The sequence below is a fragment of the Tinamus guttatus genome, unplaced genomic scaffold (assembly GCF_059628265.1).
Source record: "Tinamus guttatus ecotype Peru unplaced genomic scaffold, ASM5962826v1 Tinamus_guttatus_pri_ptg000713l, whole genome shotgun sequence".
NCBI lineage: Eukaryota > Metazoa > Chordata > Aves > Tinamiformes > Tinamidae > Tinamus > Tinamus guttatus.
This window is the reverse complement of record NW_028289247.1, coordinates 1,071,354-1,091,295: the sequence shown is the minus strand read 5'-3', so window position 1 is coordinate 1,091,295 and position 19,942 is coordinate 1,071,354. Positions and strand designations below refer to the sequence as shown.

At 38.1% G+C, this 19,942-nt stretch overlaps 1 protein-coding gene across 1 annotated transcript; it reads left to right on the top strand.

Annotated features, from left to right (window-relative positions):
* Positions 1-712: 712 nt before the first annotated feature.
* On the top strand, positions 713-18,322 carry CALB1 (calbindin 1). The gene is made up of 11 exons (XM_088537016.1): positions 713-843; positions 1,016-1,092; positions 5,596-5,670; positions 11,135-11,218; positions 11,307-11,363; positions 13,912-13,989; positions 16,312-16,367; positions 16,461-16,500; positions 16,591-16,644; positions 16,775-16,846; positions 17,257-18,322. The coding sequence occupies exons 1-11, from the start codon at positions 762-764 to the stop codon at positions 17,368-17,370; spliced, it is 789 nt and encodes a 262-aa protein (XP_088393142.1). The 5' UTR covers positions 713-761; the 3' UTR covers positions 17,371-18,322.
* The last annotated feature ends 1,620 nt before the right edge of the window (positions 18,323-19,942 follow it).

Below are 19,942 nucleotides of genomic sequence, written 5' to 3'. Positions count from 1 at the left end.
TTCTCTTGTGGCAGAAGGAGGACCTTTGGAGGGCTGCTCCATCCCAGCCACCAACCCACTGCTACAGGAGGTCTCGTGTCCAAAGCTGGTCCTACAGAAAAGCCTCTAGTGCAGTCAGAAGTGATTGTGGCTGTGTCCTTCACACCTCCAGCTGGGGAAAAGAAAGAGTTTGCTAGTGTGGTCCTTCATAACTACCTCTGGAGATGGAAGAACCCGCCACCAGGGCCATATTACTGAATTCAACACGCCTGTTCCCATGAAAGCCCAACAGGCCTTTTAAAGGGTAGCAGCTCTTCAAAGCTCAAGTCTTTGGGGAGCAACCTGCAGACTGTGCTTGGAAACAGAGCAGTCGGAAGCGGCGCAGCCAGGCTGACTCCTCGCACCCACAGGGCCCATCCTCCCGTGCTGTGAGCCGGGCTCCAGCACCCAGGAGCCTTTCCCAAGCGGACCCGGCCGGCTGAGGCGGCGGCTTCGCTCCTGCCGCTCCTCCACGTGCCCCACGGGCACGGAGGGCTGCGTGTCCCGGCGGGGCGAGGCCGGGGCGGCCCGGCCGGTGCCGCCGAGGGGGAGGGCAGCGGCGGGGCGGGAGGAAGGGAGGGCGGGAGGCGCCGCCCGCCACCGGCCCCATAAATAACCCCGGGCGGGCGGCGGCGGGAGGAGCCGCCGGAGCCGCCGCCGGAGCCGCGGGCAGAGGCAGCACCGCGGACAGCGCCCGCCCTCCGCGCCCCTCCGCGCCCCTCCGCGCCCCTCCGCGCGCCACCATGACGGCCGAGAGCCACCTGCAGGGCGTGGAGATCTCGGCCGCGCAGTTTTTCGAGATCTGGCACCACTACGACTCCGACGGTGACTACCCCGCGGCGGGGCGGGGGGCCGCGGCCCGGGGGGAGGCAGGGGCTGGGGCGGTGAGAAGAGAGCCCGGAGCTCCCGGGAGCGACGTCGCTTCCAGCGGCGGGAAGAGCCGGCGGGAGAAAGTTGGAGGGATCGGTGGCAGCAGCCGTAACTCTTTCTGTTGTAGGCAATGGGTACATGGATGGGAAGGAGCTACAGAACTTCATCCAGGAGCTGCAGCAGGCGCGGAAGAAGGCAGGCTTGGTAGGTTAACGTTTTCACTCCACTTTTCTGTCTTTGCCGTGAAAAAAGAGTTTTCTTGAGCAAACTCCGTTGTCCTGGGTGCTTCCGTCCCCTCCTGCCGCCACTGCACTGGGTGTTCCAGCAAAGGGAGGTAAAACGGTTAGAAAGGAGCAGCTTTCAAACCGAATAAATCAGCTTCCTTGGAAAAGTGAGTCCAGGGTCCACCTCCCTGGGGAGAAGGTGCCTCTTGCACCTCACCGGGCTGCGAGCGGCATTTCTTGTAGCGCGGCTGCAAGCCAAGAATTGCAGGTGCCTTTGCCTTCCATCACGGATGAGACCTTGTCCAGTTGGAGTTAACCTGATTCAGATATGTACTAATATAAAAAAAAAAAAAAAAAGAAAGAAAAAAAGATGCTCCAAGTTGCTGGACTCTATTTTATCTCCGTGGTTAATGGGCAGTACAGGCAGAAATGCATTTCTGCCCCTTGGTGGTCAATAAATAGATGTGCAGATGATTGCTAACCACCTTCTGCCCTTCACTAGTTACACATCAGGAATATCAGTACCCAAGCCTGGTAGCTAAACTGCTCAGAGGGGCAGCAAAGTTTTTTGCATGAGTTATTAAAGTGTTATCTGTAGCTTTCCTTCAAACTACACCCATTGGGGGGGGGAAAAAAAAAGAAAAAGAAAATAGAGGAAAAAAATTATTCTCTGTAAAGAATTGAATTATAATAGAAGCAATGCATTTTTAATAAATAAAATACCTTTAAAGTAATCAGTTTATAAAATAGGCCACTTAACATCTATGCTGAAGTACTTACTCCAAAAGTAACTGAAGAAACAGAAAACGAAATTATTCTAACTAGATGACATACGTCATATGTGTGAGATTATAGATTATTACTTTGTGTAAGAATACCTCCAAACTGAGCAATAGCTTTTCAATAATTAATTTTGCTTTTAAAGTTGCTATGTATCTTAAAACTAAATATCAGAAAATTAATATGCATCTTCTACTCTGTGGATAGTGATATCTTGCTATTGGTTGTATGAATTAGTCATGCAGCTAAAATACTGTCTCCCAGCAATGCCTCTAATGTTACTGAAGTCTAGGTACCAGTTAATTCTTCACATAGCCATCAGGGTAAGCATACATTTGCATAAGTGTAAGTTAGAACTAAAATTTCAAAAAGCCTCGAAAAACAGAAAATTATACAAGGACTGCAGTTTCAGTTTCTGTATTTAGGAAAATAAAGTCTATTTTCCTTTGCATAGGAAATGTTGAACATAATTTTAAATGCCTTACCTTTTCAGAATTTCAGCTGAACAAATCTCACGTATTAGAGTGCAGGAATCTTAAGCATGTCCATTGGAAAGAAGATATTAAAGCTTGTATATATTTAGTATGAATGGTATTCTTTATAACAATGTTGTATATACAATATTCCATAGTTAAAAAAGTTAGAAGCTCCAGATAAGGAAAAAATATTTATGATCTTAAAATCAGATTCTTTTCTCTTTCATAGTATGCATCTCCTCTCTTAAAAAATAGAGACATAGAGAAAGCCTTGCAAAATTATTCCTATCTGCCACCTGCTTCATCATTTCTGCTTTTTCTATGACCTCACACTGCAATCACTCTATAATTTGAAAGTGCTCAGGTGTTTACTTGGGTTTTTCCTTTACCTTTCTCTGAGTCAAGCCTATTTTGGGGGGGTTCAGCTGAAAAGACTAGGGTAGCAACACCAAAATCAGCACTTCCTCTATTTGCTCTGCCTTTAGTTATCTAGATACCTTGATCCCTGAAATCTTTTTCTAGATTATGGATAGATGCTATCCTAGGTATCCAATCTAACCTGACTTTTAGATTTGAAGTCTCACTTGCCAAACAAGCATCTCATTAGATTGTGTCTCATCTCACAGGATACTAATTCAGTAACTTTAAATTTCTTTTCTTTTTCCAGAAGGGACACAATGAGAAACTAGTGCAAATTATGTGCAATTTCCTTAGCTGTCCTTCTTTTAACACCCCAAAGCTTCTTTGTCATCATTAACTTCTGCATTTCAGGTCACTCTCCTGCTCACTATTTTTGAAATACTCAATTATGCATTCTTCATAGCTGGATTTTACATCAGTCATGCCTTATGCATTAAAGAATCACATTGATTCTGTCATTGAATAGGATGATTTAGCATTTCCCAATATTCTTCCCAATTACACAACTGTTCTAATTATGTTCTAATGCTAATCTTGTTATTAATCCCTTTAGAAAGTCCGTACTTTTACAGTTGCTTTTTTTGTTGGAAGAAGCATAGCATGCACTCTCATTCATGCCCACACCATGATGGGAACTGTCATCATTCCAGAGGGCAGAATTAGACCTGGAGGTTTTAGGGGCTGAGCTTTTCTTTGATAACACTGTGTTCTCACTTACACATCACATGAAGTACTAAATTGTTCTACTTGCTTTCTGGCATGTTGAAAGATAGACCACTGGCAAAGATGTAAACTGTAAAATACAGGAGTTTGGCTTCCATTTGTTGTGTCCTGTCCTTTACACAGCATGTTCTCAATTTAGGTCTGCCAACTGCTAAGAAGACCTGAGGGGTATAGTGGCTAACATAGAGCTGAAAGACCCACAGTTAGTGGAATTGGAGGAGTTTTTCTACATCTCTTTCCTACTTTCTCTGCATATAAATAATGACAGTATTTCTCCATGACACAGAAATATGGGATTTAATAGGCATTTATGTATGCAATCATGTAAGTGTTTCTGTACTGCCATCTATCCTTAGATTTTCAAAACATCCTCAGAAAAGCTGTTTTTTTCCACAGTTTCACTCAGCTGGATGAATGTCTCTTAATTTTTAAGAGGAGAGATTGAGGTGTGAAGGGTTAGTTTCCTAATTTAATTCCAAAGTACTGCATCTTTAACAAGATCAGGACTACGCTTGGTTAAATTTAGGCAAAATTACTGACTGATTACATTTATTTGAATAGTATGACTTAAATAACTCATCAATCAACCCAAGAGCAGCTGAAATGAACATCATGGGGGAAAAAAATAACTTTCTAAAGAATGCATTAGCGAATTAGAGGAGTTCTGTTTTGTTTAGCCTGTTGCACTTAATGTTTGGACACTGGCACTGTGGAGGTGCTATTTGAAAGATTAGCAAAATATTTAACCAGGACTAATTAAAATCCATGTGTCCAAATTCTTCTTTTTAACTACTAAGCACACTTGTCCCCACTTTGGGATCATTAGAAGAAAGGTGACATTGAAATGTGTTTTATTAATAATCACATCTTAATTAAAGTCATCACAAATTACTAACCTGCCATGGATGACTTTGGCAGAAATAGGATACTAGGCCATGATTGCATCAGTTACAGAGAATTGACATTTTAGTAAGTTATGGTAGATCAAATTTGGGACAAACTGCAATAGACTTTGTACAGCTGAAATTCCTTATGTCTCCAGTGAGAGAATGACTTATGGCCTATATAACCAATCTATTATAGCAAGTAAAATTTCCAAAGACATTATATCTTCATCTATAACCATAGATTGATTAACTATTTTAGTGTAGCTGTAACCCTGCTTCTTGCTGCATGGCTTTGCTAGCTCAAACCTGTAAGAAATACAATGAGCAATAAAGAGGATTCAGTATGGAAGACTATATCAAAACAAAGTGTGTCAAATCAAAGTGTCAGATAAAATATTTAGATATTCACCCCAAGAGTGACACCTTTGTCATAGCCTAAAGTGGAGGTAGCCGTCGAGAACAAATGTGGAGCTGGAGCCATAATTCATGCAAAGAACAGTTAGGCTGATGTTACTTTGTCAGATTTAAGGTACTGCTCCAAGTTTTCTCCTTCCTTTCTTTCTACATTATGGCAGTAAGATACCCATTCCATTTTTCTGATAACTCAGTATTGAAAAATATGATATCCTCATGGGTTCTTTTAGGGTTAAAAGAGCACTCATTGTTCAGGCCAAATCAGCTCAAACATATGGCTATGTTTGGCTATATGGCTATTTTGGTGTTCAGACATGTTATACTAAAATGTTCCTTATTTTGAAGGATTTTGCACAGCCTTCAAGTTATTCACTTACAAAAAAAAAAAAAAAAAAGGAGAGAGAGAAAGTGACTAATAATTACCTATGAACTTTATTGTCATTCTTAAACAAAAGAGCTGCACATCTGTCTATAATTTTCCTATTCTGTAAACTAAAATAGGAGTTCAGAGTATTTAGATGCCAATCATTCATACTGACTATAATATAATTCTTTGGGAAGTAAAATTTATCATAATGAGATTATTCATCATTTAAAAAATAACTCAATTTCATTTAAACTGCAGGAATCCAGCTGCAGTAAGTGTGAGTACTAAGTTAACTGTAGTGTATGTTATTATCTGGAAATAATTAATGGAACAGAATAATAATAACCAATGTTCAGTACTTTGCATGTGCTTCTCTCCATCTTCAAAATAATGATGTTTTTATTGTAACTTCATAGGATTTAACACCTGAAATGAAAGCTTTTGTGGACCAATATGGGAAGACAGCTGATGGAAAAATAGGAATAGTTGAGGTAAGACAGACATTTTATAACAAAGTACTGGCATGTTTACTTGTGGAGAGTACATTTAATGCAGAACAATATGAACATAACATGTAAATATACTTCATTTTCCACAACATGGAAATTTTATTCTTCTGTCCCAGATCTTTAGTAATTTTCCACTAATGATTTTTTTTTATTAGCAAAAAAGAACATCACTTTTCAGGCACTTCAGTGGACTTCATTTAACTTTGCAGGCTTTATTCAGTGCAAATAAACATCACCAACAAGTGAAATTTCTGCAAAGTAGTTAACAACTTGATTTCAAAAATATTAAGTATGAAAGATATTTGTGAATTATTTCTGCATATGATTGTAAACTAATGCTCTGTTACAACCCGTACAGTGAGGAGACACAAAGGAACGCAATGTGGCAGTCTTTGCGTGTAGTCTGTTGTAAAAAAAAAATCATATGTGATAAAATAGCATGCAGCTTAATAACCATGTTAAATTTAAACATTTTTTTAACAGTAGTTGTGATGCAGTTTGTGAAAGATATGGATTTCTCATGAATTTCTTTACTGAATTTTAACAGCAATTTAGGCAGAAAAATTGGCTGTTCCTTACTCAGCTTTCCAAAAGAGACAAAGATGCAGCCAGCCAAGCTCTTTTACACTTGCCCAGCTCTCAATAATTTTGCAATGCAGGAAGAGGGCAAAAAGGAGAATTCTTTGGGTTACAGTTTGAGAAACCACTATTTCAGGCATAACTCTACAAGTCATTTATGTCACATTGAGTGCAGTGAGACTGGACTCATTTATCATTAAATGATATTACTTTTTTTTTTTTTTTTTTTTTTTTTGGTAATGAGAGATCCGACCTAGAGAGCTAATTAACAAAAAGTTGGAAGCAAGCCAGGTCTTCAAAATTTCTACAATGACCAACTTTGTGTCAGTAGCTATTTTTAAAATAGAGGACTGAACAGAATCTATAAAAGTCAGTAGGAAGCATTAGTGCTGATGTAATAGATCATTCCAGGGTATCTTTTCTCCCCTTTCCTGTGGCTGAATTCTACATACTTGTCCAAGTGCATATCAAATTAAGACTAAACTTTCATGGAGATTTGGAAACAATTTGTTTCACTTGAGGTTTTTCACAACAAATGATTAAAAAAATGCATCTTTTGACAATATTTATCACTGGTCAAACAATTCTGCATGTGTAAATAACCAGTGGTTGGACTAGCATGTTTATTTTTGCACTAACTTTTTTTTCATTTGGTATTGAATAATCTTGTTTAATGGCAAGTGTGTGTAGAAGTATGCTTCTGGCATAGCAGGCACTGCATGCAAGATTGTACAGCCAGTGCCAGGAAAACACTGTGGTAGTTTGCTTTGTAAAGATAATTGAGAGTTTAACCTTTCAACTTCTATTTCTGTTTCTGCTATTGACTTAATAGGTAAAGGTGAGCAAATCCTTTAGGGTCTAATACTATAAGGTGATTACCAAGCCCAGGGAATTGCTAAACATGCTCAACACCCAGAGAAGCCATTGACTATTGAGAATGCTCAGTCGCTGACAGCAGGGTTCTTCTCTCTTAATATAGCAGTTTTCTAAACCAATAGCTATATTTTATTTCACTTACATCAGCGTGAAGCTTGATTTGGAAAGTGCTGATGGGACTCAGAACAAAATATGAGCAACACAGCATTAAAGTTGATATTTGGACTTGATTCTCTAGCCCTATAAATGAAAATGTCTAGTAATTCCAAATTGCTCCCATCTCATTGACATTGTACATCAACTAGTTTTTCTGAAAGAAGTGTAGAATGTGGTTTGAAAAACTTGTGAAAAGGCATCCGGAGTCCCAGCCATAGTAATGAATACCACAGGACCTAAAGAAAATTGTCCTAGTGAATAAGAAGTTTCCAGAAAAGCTCTATTCACTGGCAGGAAACGGGGAGTTTTAAGAGTTATATTTATATGAATTATAATGAAAGTTATTTTAAATAGCATTAAGTATCAGTAAAATTTACTTTGTGAATGATTTCTAGAAAAGAGTTCAAATCTAATTTTAAACATTCAAAGTATTTTTCCTCTTAGGTAGCCTATTAAAATTTCTCTCTTACCTCTCACAAGCTTGCAGCTGAGTGGAGAGAAGTCAAGCCTGTCTCAGGCTTTGGGAATGCTCCCTGTTGCTTGTCATGCAGAGATAGTTGACATGTTCTCCATTAAAGTAGCAGAGCTCAGAGAAATCTTCACTAAACCGCTATTGCTCCTTGAGAGGCTGCCACTGCAAATGAAAACATGCAGTAATCCACGATTACTCACGAACACTTTTGGATTCTCTCTATTTTTGTGCTCAAAAAGAAGCCTTTTTTAGAAATAGTGACAGGTAAAAACCTAGTGGTGGTACAGAGAGAACCTGGAAGTCAAGTGGTGATTTCTCCATCCCTTAGTAATACAATCTCTCAAGGAGAAAGCAATTTAATGCTATTTGATGTAAAAGCTAGAAGAACTGACCTTCTCTTTGGCTATATTGCCCCTATTACCCCATAGTGCATGAAAGAAAACAGGAAAGATCTATTTTGTCAGAAGGCTGAGCTAATGCATTGGATATTGAACTACACTGTCTTTGAAAAGTAAAAGCCTGTGCATTTCTCAGTGTGAGAGTTGCAAAGTGTGGGAGAGACAGTTTAAAATAATTTTCTTCCAGAGGTAATACACTCTGCAGCCCAAGTCTAGTTTAGTACTATTAGTGAGTTGTTACTGATTCTTGCATCTAACATCTTTGCAAAACTCTCCAAAGTTAGCTCTAGCTAACAGCACACCATAATGGACATTTTGAAATAACCATGTGCTTCTAAGGAGGACTTCAGTGTGTCTCTGATTGCAAAGTTGGGATTCATTCATGAGGGTTTCATTCCATTCCATTCATATCCACTGTAAGCATAGGAAAGTATTTCTACTGAATTAGGCATCAAGGATGTGTTGGAAGTTGTGCGCTTGCACCAGACTTGCAGGGATTTTCTAACGCCAACCAGAGTTTTATTATTTCCTTTTATAGAAAATCTTCCTCAAAGCAAACGGGTATTTCCTAGTGCAGATGTGTTCTCACATACATGAAGAAAATGTTGTAAGATGTTGTAAGGAGCCAAAATCCCATAGAGTGATCTAAGAAGCCTTTTCACAAGTTCATCGGGGGTTTTCTTACAAATGGTATAAATGTGTGGGCCTATGTCATCTATAAACATGGTTAGTTTTTCTATTTTCTGTTTGGGGCAAGTACTGGCCCACAAGCTACTTTGTCCCACCAGTTATGCCTGTTTTTTTTTTATTATTCTTTTATTCACATAAATTCTTTCCCACTGCTGTAATCGGCCCTCCCTGTCAACCCCTGCTTATTATTATAACTTTGTGCCCAATTCGACTTCTGTTCTTGAGCAGGAAGAAGTGATTTACCCCTAAAACCAAAGCCCCCTGTCACAGCAGAGAAAAAAGGCATTTTTTTCCATAAATCAGTACTAAGTAATGCATATATGAACACATACATGTAAGTATCTATGACCACATACTTATCCACATGTGTATACTCTATTTCTATCTATAATGGAGTAGAACTTGGAAAGCTGCTAAAAAAACATATTGTTTTAGTTGATTAAATTTGACAAGCAACCATTTAGCAAAAGCACTGAGAATGCTCTCTGATAGTCTATAATCAACTGCTCCATTACTGTAGGAAGCGTGCTCTGATGTATGTTTTCAATTGCACTAACAGTTAGCAAATACAACTGATTTCTTGCACAGATAATTTTAGAGAAATGAGGGATCTGTTTCCATCTGCTTGATGTGCCTGCAGACCGAGTGTGAGCTGAAGTCGCCTAAAGCGCTGCTGAAATCCAATAAAAAAGCCCAAGCAATTAGGACAATTGCACTGAAATAGGCAGATGAAGAGATTTTAGGGCATGAATAGAATGAGCAGAAACAGGAATTTGAATCAAAATTTTGACACAAGGCTCCAAGAAGTCTGCAGATGTCATTTTTCATAAAATGAAAAGAAATCTTCATTTTTGCATGCTCTCCTCCTAGTAAGCACAGCTGGTCTATTCAAGTAAAAGATTTTCTTCAATCAAAACAGATTTCATACACTTTGAGCAAAGAAAAGATATTGGGCTTTTGTTAAAAACAAATCAGGATTTTACATTAAATTATATAGCATATTTTCCATCTGAGACATTTTTCAGTGGTTGAAATTGAGTTATAGTAAATGAACATTTTCAATAATCAGTACAGTAATGTCTGAAGAACCACCCCTGATTCTGCAGGGAAAAAAATCCCTTTTGATTTCTTTCTGATCTTTATAGCTCATCTTGAACGCATCTCTGAACCTGGTAAATGATCACCACTTTCCATCCCCTTATCCCTTCTGCTTTCATTTTCTCTTGTTCTTTTTTTTTCCTGCTTTCCTTACACATGTGTGTGCTTCATGTCACATCCCTTTTTCCTTTTACTCAGTAAAAGGAGGTGTTCTCCTTTTAGTTTTGCTCAGTACCTGCCAGCAGTCTTTTTTCCTTGCTTCCTTACTTCACGGTGCTTCTTGCTCACTCTCTAACATCCCTCTTCTTTTTTCTTGTTTTCCTCTTCACATTCATAATAAAGCTTTCACCACAGATCCAAACTTTGCACAAGTGATATTTTTCCCTAGTTAATCCTTTGCTACACATCTTTTCCCTTCTCTTCCTTTTTTTTTTCCCCCCTGACTTTCAATTCTGTTTGACCTTAAATATGGCAAAACTTCAAGCCAGTGGCTTTACAAAGGCATCTTCCAAGCATTTCAGCCTAAGGGATGAAGCTTCTTCTAGGGCTTTCTTATAGGTTGGAATGAAAAACACTGGCAGGAAAGCAAAGGAGAGATAGTCTGAGATGTGGAGTGTTCAACATGCTTACATCAAGGTGGGAACACAGATATCTGCACCTCCACTTGTACATGGGTCACAGCACCAACCAAAGTGAGAGCACCCAACATATGGGGAAAGAGCTGTTGGCAAAGTCCTGGCTTTGGGTAAATCCTTTACTAGCAGCAGATATGAAACTGGAACAGAAATCCCAACTCTAGGGACAGCTCAATTCTATGGAGGCTTCCCAAGATCTTCAGTGGGATTAATGGAGTCTAAATTATTGATGTTATGAAATTGGAAGTAAAAGCAGTAATCTTTCTTACCTGGGGAGCAATGTTACCTAATTCTTATTTGTGGGTTTCACATATCCTCCAAAGATATGGGTAAAAATATATGGTAAATATATAAATAGGTAAAAGTATAACAAATGGGTAACAAAACTTGAATTTAAGTTCTTCTTAGCTCAGTCATAACTAAGCTCAAACTTAGCTCAAAAATAATTCTTTTGTTAGATCACAAAGTATTTCATATGCTTTTAAAGGTTCAGGCAACCTAATGAGGAATCAAATTTTAATCTTTCTTAAAATCTATTGCAGCTTGCTCAGATATTACCGACAGAAGAAAATTTCCTGTTGTTCTTTAGGTGCCAGCAGCTAAAGTCAAGCGAAGATTTCATGCAGGTGCAGTATGACAATTTTCCCTTTGTAAAGTCCTTCAAGATTAGCTTTACCTGAAGATATAATTAAATCTTTCGTGTTCTGATTGCAGACATGGAGAAAATATGACAGTGACCACAGCGGTTTCATTGATTCTGAGGAACTAAAGGTAACGCTATCCGAGGGTATGCGGGAAGTGTGAACGAGCATTGGATCGCAGCCTGGGCTGCTGTTTCCTCGCACACCCACTCTTGCATGTTTTTGCATTTCAGACATTACTGGAAGGAAATATGATTAGCTGATGTTTTTATCACTTGTAAATTACTTTAAGTGAAACCCAACTCTGATACATGTTTCTAAAAATGTTGTTTAATTCAGATCAATGTTTGTCTCAAGTGCCTCAAGGCAGCAGATACTCCAGTTTAGAAGTCAGGTGATTTTAGCCTTGGGAACGCAGAGAGTTCTCTGAAAGCTATATACGCTTATATGTATGCTGGTATTTTGGTGAGGGATGGTTTCATTTTATTTCCAAGGTCATTGCTGTCATTAATCACTATACTGCAGGACAAATTACACTCTCTCAAATATCTTGCAACACTGCTGTTTGCACTGAAATATTGTTAGGTCAACACAACTGGAATTGCATTGCCTGTGCTTCATTAAATTAATGTGAATTTGGTATCAACTTCATTATTCACAAAGAGCAGAACCAAGATAACCATATTACCCATGTTACTCTTGCTAAACATCTTATCCTTGGAAACCTAACAAAGGTTAAAACTAGCAGGAATTCCTTCCATAATCATAAAATTCATAAACTTGTAGACGCTGACCATACCTGGGGAAGCAGACGCTGAGTGAGAAGGTATTATTTTCACAGTTTAATTACACCTGGTTAGTTACTGTAGCTTTACACTCAGAGTATCCAAAACAATTCATAACAAGAGAAAGACCTAGCAGGGTTCATCCGTCTTATTTAGGCTATATAGCCCATTTGTGGCATTCTAGAAGACCCCCTTAAGCATTAGCAAAAGCACCCGAAGGTCAAACTGTTTGAAATCTTTCCAGATTGTTTTTTTTTTTTTTTTTTTTAGAAAAGAGAAGTCATATAGTAAAATCCCTTTTTTCTTTTTTTTTTTTTTTACCTTTTTCCCATCCTCTTGGAGGACAGTATCTGTATGATGGTTGGTGAGGATCTTGCCTCAGGGTAGTCCTTAAACAGAATTGGTGGATCGAAAGTTTGCAGGATCGGGGAGAAGTTGTGGGTCATACACAAAGCATTGAGGACTTCCCATTTGTTATACAGGCTCCTAAGGACTTTTGCCAGCTAGTGTGACTTAAAGTAGACACTAAAAGATAGGACTGATGGAAGAGCAGCTGGAGAATTAAGAAATTTTACCTAGATCCATGGTGGTCTCATACTTCCTGGGCTGAGAGAGCTTGTCTGCAGGAGAGAAATACCATCATTTAAATATTATGAAAATATTCCAGTTTTATGACTGATCAGTATTTCCTGAAAAGTTCACACATTTTAAGCACATGCTCTGTATAGAGCACACTCACTTATAACTTTTTAAGAGAAATTTAGGTGGAAATTAGGAAAAGTTTAGTAGTAATAATAGCCATGGAGGAGGAGGTAGACTCTCCATCACTGGCTATATTTAGGAGTAGTCATAAAATATTAGACTGTAACTCAGGAAGCTTAGATACAGATGGCCTGTTTTCTATGAAAAGCACAAAAGATTAAACACACCTCTGTGACTTCTATTTGCAATACTTCTATGATGCTCTTTGTATACAAACTAATAAGAAGGCTTTTCAGTACAGAAGGGGTCAAACTGAGACAACTATACTGGCTATCACTAATGTGAGCATTGACGCAGTAGCATTCAAGTTAAGGATGTCATCTGTATAGAAATAGATTTTCTTAGGAGCTCCCACCAGTTCTATCTTGAAATGAGGCCCAAATTTCCGACGAGACAATGATGTCAGTGAAACTAATTAGAGGGGTTATTAGGTACTTTGCTGTGTGTTGAGAGTCCTACAGAAATTGCAGGTCTTGTAGTGCCTTGGCTAAATAAATATTTTTGTCACAAAACTAGGGTAGCCATTTAAAACAGTGAGTGGGGGAAACAATTCTATTCTTTATAGAAGAAATGGCTGGTGATGAAAGCTATGGGATAGCATGTCCAATTCTTAAAAAAAAAAAAAATGGCTGCACTTACCTGAAGTATAAGGTGAGAAGGAGCAACATAAGTTCACATGTTCATTTCTAGATACTGCCATAGGCAAGGAGAAAACTTGATTAATCATTGATCTATTCTGTAAAATTGTTAATATGTTGCAAGAGGAGATTAGGCATTAGGTTTTTCAAGCAGCTTCAAGGTTAATTTATGTAATTTGCTGATAGAGCTGATTAGGAAACAGTATACTTGGAGGCCACTCTATTTTTTCAAACCCACAGATAGCATATAAGGCATGAAGTTCTATGAGTCACTTTTTTCGAATTAGACTCTGCAGCATATTTGAATCAGTCAAAAGAAACCGTTGTATTCTTAATGGTAAACTACTACTTATTTTCATACTTTTTTTGTACTTCATTAGTTATATTAAAGTGAGAGTAAAATAGAATATGCCATCATTTTCCTCTCAAGTTAGCAAGTTAAGCATTTTATACTGCAGACAAAAATTCAACTGTTACTCCTCTATTTTAACAGAGCTTCTTGAAAGACTTATTACAAAAAGCAAACAAGCAGATTGAAGATTCAAAGCTAACAGAATACACAGAAATAATGGTAAGATTTTCTACAGACATTTCATGCAGCCTGGATTAATCCCAACTGTGTTTCTCTCTAGGCACTGAAAGGCTCCGTATGACAAAAAGAGCCCACTGAGCCCTAGTCTTGCTATATCAGTCATCCAAATACATCTTGGATGCACATCACAAGCACTTCTGCAGCTGCAGAGATGCTATCTGAGATCGAAAGTTTGCAGCACTGCTAAAAAAAATCTCAGGATTTTGGAATCTTCTCAAGTTTTATGTAATAGTAGATCATACCATGGCATATCTCTGATAAGTGTCCGTGTGCCACTAGATGTAAAAGAGAAGTCTTCACAGTTCGTAGAAGAAAAATTGTACCTGTCATAAGATTAATTACATTATTATGTTTCAGTCTATTTAATTTGGGATTACTTTTTATATTCTGTCTTTCTAGAGTGCTGTAGGGTCTCTTGTCTCAAACGCCAGAGCGGTTTCTTATCGCATTTGCAGCATCTCCCTTTTCCCTTTTCTCCCCTTGCAAGGAGGAGAAATGAATGTTTTAGGTAAATACCAGAACAACCTGGCACTGCCCAGGAGTTAAATCCGGCTCTCCTTAGGGCATCCCTCCCAGGCCAGCGCTGCGGGAACGCCGTAGAGACCAGGGCTGTCTTCTGCCCTGGATTCCAATTCTTGTCCTCAGGAAAACAAGTGTATAAAACTGGATGTTTATTTCACTGAAATACTTTGACTTGTTGAAAGCAAGCTAGATAGCAACAGCCCGTGAACTGGCCCAAAAGTAGATGAGAAAGGTTACTCAAAACCTTTCCTGACTGGTGATTTATTGGACCAATATGAACCATTTAAGGAGAACAGCCCTTGTTTGTTGACTGGTGAAAATATTATATTTCCTTTATGTTTAGGAAGCTTCCAGATCTTCATCTTAAAGTGTGCACTGAGTACTGCACCTGAAGGAAGACATAATGGCAAAGAATTAACAGCAATGAGAAATAGACTTAAAAAGCCAAAGCTGCTTTAATCACCCAATAAAAGAAAAAAAAACAACAACAAAAAAATAGAAAACATAAGGTAGTGGCCAGCCACTAACATCCCATCAGAAATTGTTAATATTAGAGCTACCTTTGCTTACTCCCTCCCAAAGTAAATCTGTTTTCACCTGAAACACATGCAAGGCAGATACAAGGAAAGAATGGGTTAAAAGAAAGCAGGAGTTTATATAGAAATGAACATTCATAGATTTTTTATTTTCTAGTATTCCTAGGAATCTATTGTGAATCAGCAAAATAGAATTGGGTCTTTTTCACAGCATTAATTCCATATTTAAAAGGACACATGCTTATCTCAGTGCAGGACTCTGTTTTTCCTCTTATCTACAAATTACATCTAAAATTACTATGATTCAAAATGATGGGATAGAGTGTGGGTGTTTTCAGTACAATGTCTAGCAATGTTTTGTACCATTTGCTGCCTTGTCATTATTTTATGTAGTGAAGGCAAAATAATATATAAAACTAGAAAAATGGAGCTATGCAGTAAAAGTAGAAGTGCTAGGCCAATATAATATCTCCAGTGATTTCTAAAAATGAATATAAGCTGTTCGTGCTTCCTAAGCAGCAGGAGCCCATCCTTGCAACTCTTGAAAGGAAAAGATTTTATGATGACTAAAAAGTACTAGAATTACAATTCGGTCATTTGGTCAAATTACATATTATATTAATTCCTGTAATTTAATTACAATTATCTGAAGGCATTTACTTTCCTGTTTTTATGCCACCAACAAGATTTATCGATTATCTAGAGCATCTGTTTACTCTTTTCTTGAAATATGTCACAGAAGAAGTATCTGGTTTTTCCTCATACTCTTAGACCTGGCAGTCAACTGAATAAAAATGTTTAGTATTTTATATCTAAGGAAGTGAATGCCTTAAATTTTACTATGCTTTACCTGAACGCTATTTTATATATAAGGATAAAGAATTACGGTGCTATAAACATGCTGAAATCAAGAGTATAATGTTATCATGTCAACATTTGCCTTGCTGTTGAATAATGACAGGCCTGCTTCGGGTAGGGGATATTCACACTGCAGTCTAGAGGCTCATAACAGGTTAATCAGAATTGCTTGTCTGGTTTCTGATGTAGCAGAATTAATTACTATAAATTCATTATTTTACATAAATGTATTGCATGGCAAATGCAACAGATTATAAAAAAGGGGCCATCATTTCAGCATTAAATAGAGGCACATTTTCCCTGAATTTAAGTTTCCCATAGATACATTTACTTTGTTAATGTGGATAAATTGTAATTGATAATGTAAAAATATATATTCTTTCAGCTCAGAATGTTTGATGCAAACAACGATGGAAAGTTGGAGCTTACTGAACTGGCCAGGTAGGTCTTGTCTCTTTTCACAAAAAATATTATCTACCAAAGGCTGTTACAGAACTCATTAAATATTTTGACTTTTGTTTTTTCTCTCCAAAGGCTACTCCCAGTACAAGAAAATTTTCTTATTAAATTTCAGGTATGAAACTTCACATTCTTATGATGAAACTGCTAGCGTCACACACAATTAATGTAATTAATAGATTCTTTTTATCCTTTTGGTATTTAGGGTGTCAAAATGTGTGCAAAAGAATTCAATAAAGCCTTTGAGATGTATGATCAAGTAAGTTACTGGAAAACCTTTATTTGAATTGAGCAGTTTGATGGCATTCATTTTCTGAACTTGCAGAAAATAAGCCATAACCTGTGGAATAAAAATCAATGTTTGAAGTCTTATTAATGCTGTTTTTCAGGATGGCAATGGTTATATAGATGAAAATGAACTTGATGCTCTCCTGAAGGATCTGTGTGAAAAGAACAAAAAGGTAAGCCTAGAGGGTTCTTTCTTCCCCTACAAGATTAGATTTATTTTGGATTTTAAGGACACTTTAATCCACCCAATTCAGATAAATGTAGAACTTCTAAGTCATAATTCCTGAAGTCCAGTGCAATTAAAAATCTTGGCAAAAGTCAGAGCAGTGTAAATCCTACCTAAGGGAGCTGTGATTACATCGCAGCTCCGTCGGAAGCTCGTGTCTGAGCCATTAGCTGTCAGCAATCTAATGTTCACCTACAAAATGGGTAAAGTTCAAATACATAAACAAGAATTTCAGTGTGTCACTGTAGGACAGCCTGGGAACACCTGTATTTCCTATTTAGCTTCCACTATAGGCAGCAAACTTGCTCATGCTGGTAACTAAACTGGATTATAAAGCATTATCTGTTCTTTAAATAGGAATTAGACATCAACAACCTTGCAACATACAAGAAAAGCATCATGGCCTTGTCCGATGGAGGGAAGCTTTACCGAGCAGAACTGGCTCTTATTCTCTGTGCTGAGGAAAATTAGACCTCTTCTAACATACCCACCTAACTAGTGATGTACTCTATCTACACAATAACTGTGCACTATAAGGAAGTAGGCTGTATTTTTAAATTGCATATAGAACATTAGCCAGGATGTGTGGCACATTCCTTTCAGTTTGTTTCTATACTGTTTGTAATGTACAGTTTTTGTAACTATAAGATCGAAAATGAGAATGTCTGTGTTTGGGCCGGTCTGTATATTCAATAAGAAATTAAACTATGTTGGAGTTGGGTATTTTTTTTTTTTTTGCTTTCATAAAAACAGCTGGAAAAAAATTAAACTTGCCGACACTGTTGTGGGCCCCACATCCTTTGACACCTGCAACGTTTTTTCTTCTTGATCTCTGTAACAAAAATTTCTAAAGATGTCTCTACAAGTTACAACTAAATATGGGTTTTTAAATGAAAAAAAAAATGTGAGGAAAAAGACTTAATTTTGCTTTAGGAAAAAGGGAGTTGGAAAGACATTCTCCAAAATTTACCAAGGCACTGAAAAACATTTTCAGCTGCCAAATCATCCACTTACAGGTCTGTGATCTCTGCAGTTTTCAATCACTCTTCCCATTACAAACGCCTTGCACATAGACAAAGCATTTGCAAGCAGAAGAAATCTTGGATAGCTCTCCCTCCAGCCGTTGACAAAAATATAGTGTTTTCAATCTAGTTGTTCAACTTTATTGAATTTAAACATAGACATTGCGGACACAAAAGCCTATATTTTGTCTTGGAGTCCTGGCTATGGCAGGTAGCATAGTTAATACACACATTAGCACATGATAGCATAAGTGTACCTTTCATGACTATTGCTGTGTCAGAGAATACGACAATCCATTTTCTAAACTATTTTCACCTTTTGCAGGTTATAATTATTCTAGTAAATTGCTGTTTTTACATCATATTCTGTGTAATCTATAATTAAATTTAATATCCTAAGACTGTTGGTGTCTAGTTTGTCTATCTCCCACATTCTTTTTCTGTAGATGACAAAACAACTGTTTGGGAAAAAAAAAATGTGCCTCCTTGGATCTTACATTGAATGTCTAAGCTATAATAGTATAACCACCTAACACCAAAAGGGACAGAAGATCTATTACAGATTTTGTACCATGTTTAGTTTACATGGTGTGCTCTGCCTTTTAATATGCTTGAGAGGTATTTTTTAAATGGGAATTACAGTACGGAAATGGCTTCTTCTGCCATATATATATTTTGGCCTGGCTCTGTTTTTATTTTACATCAGTTTTATGCCAGCACATTTCTGTAAGTGTCCAGGTGTACTGGTGTAAGAAGGAAATCAAGCTGTGTCTTAAAGTCGATAAACCTAAGATGCCTCCATAGGAAACTGCATTTCAGCAGCAGGCCCAACTTAGTGGATTAGCTATATACAGCCTCTCAAATGTATCCCAGTGTCTAATTTAGCAAGCAGAAAGAAGCATTTTAGTTGAAATGAGGTGTCAGAGAGCAAGGCTTGAATCCCACAAGGTCCTTCTGTCACATAACTCCCACTGATGCTAATCCTCCAACTCAGGCCACACTCCAGCTTCTAACCCCGCTTTGAGTTAAGGGGTGGACAGTGGCACTGGCGGGGGGAAAAGGCACAGAAAATTGACATAAGATTGACCTAGGTGATTTTCACTGCTTTACTCTACCCCATGCACAGTGATTTAACTTCTCACCTGCTTGCTCTCCTCTATTCTCTATGCAATGTGAAATATAATTGTGTATGTCAAGCAAAGGAACAGTGAATAGATTATCTGCCTATCAGTACAATAAATGATTGAAATTGTTCTAAACTGTGCACTTGAAACGCTGGGTTTTGCCTTATTTTAACATTTTAAAAGTGTAAAGGAAAAAAATCACCTTATACAGCAATAGATGTGATGTAAAGTGACTGCTGAAGTCAATAGGGTGGAAGATGAAGTGTTTAATGTGCTTTGACAAAGAGTCATCACAAAAACTGGCATCTATCTTCCTAAGCACCAGTAAAGTTACCCATTAAGGCTCTGTTCACACTTCTACTACTGCTCTTACTGATCAGTGCCCTGCAGAAAATATACCTAAAGCAGCTCTCAGTCGTGTCTGTGCAGAATGTTTCATATAGCCATTTCTCCTAGGCATAATACGGACTAAAAGAGAGCACTTTAACAGAACAGTTCTAGCAAAGTGTGGGTCACATCAGCATAAAGCATAGCAAATATGGCTAAGTCAAAACTGCTGCGGAAACACCAGAATTAAAGATCTCCAAAACATTCTTGGACAGAGCTCTCTGTGCCAGGGTCACAGCGATGAGGCTTGGTGCAACGAGACAGCTGGTGGTAGGGAAGACTGCAAGCTCCTTTCTTGGGATAGATACTTGGTTACAAGAAGCATATTAACGTAGCAGCATGTTAATTATGTGCAGCAACGCACCTGCTAAACAGAGGAGCTGACGTACAGGTAGTTACGTGGGATCTACATTGTTGTTAACTATCTTACTGCCTAAAAATACGCATTTTACTACAATAGAAGCAGCATGGTGACTGCACAGGCCATCAGTGCCGCCCAGGGGCCGCACC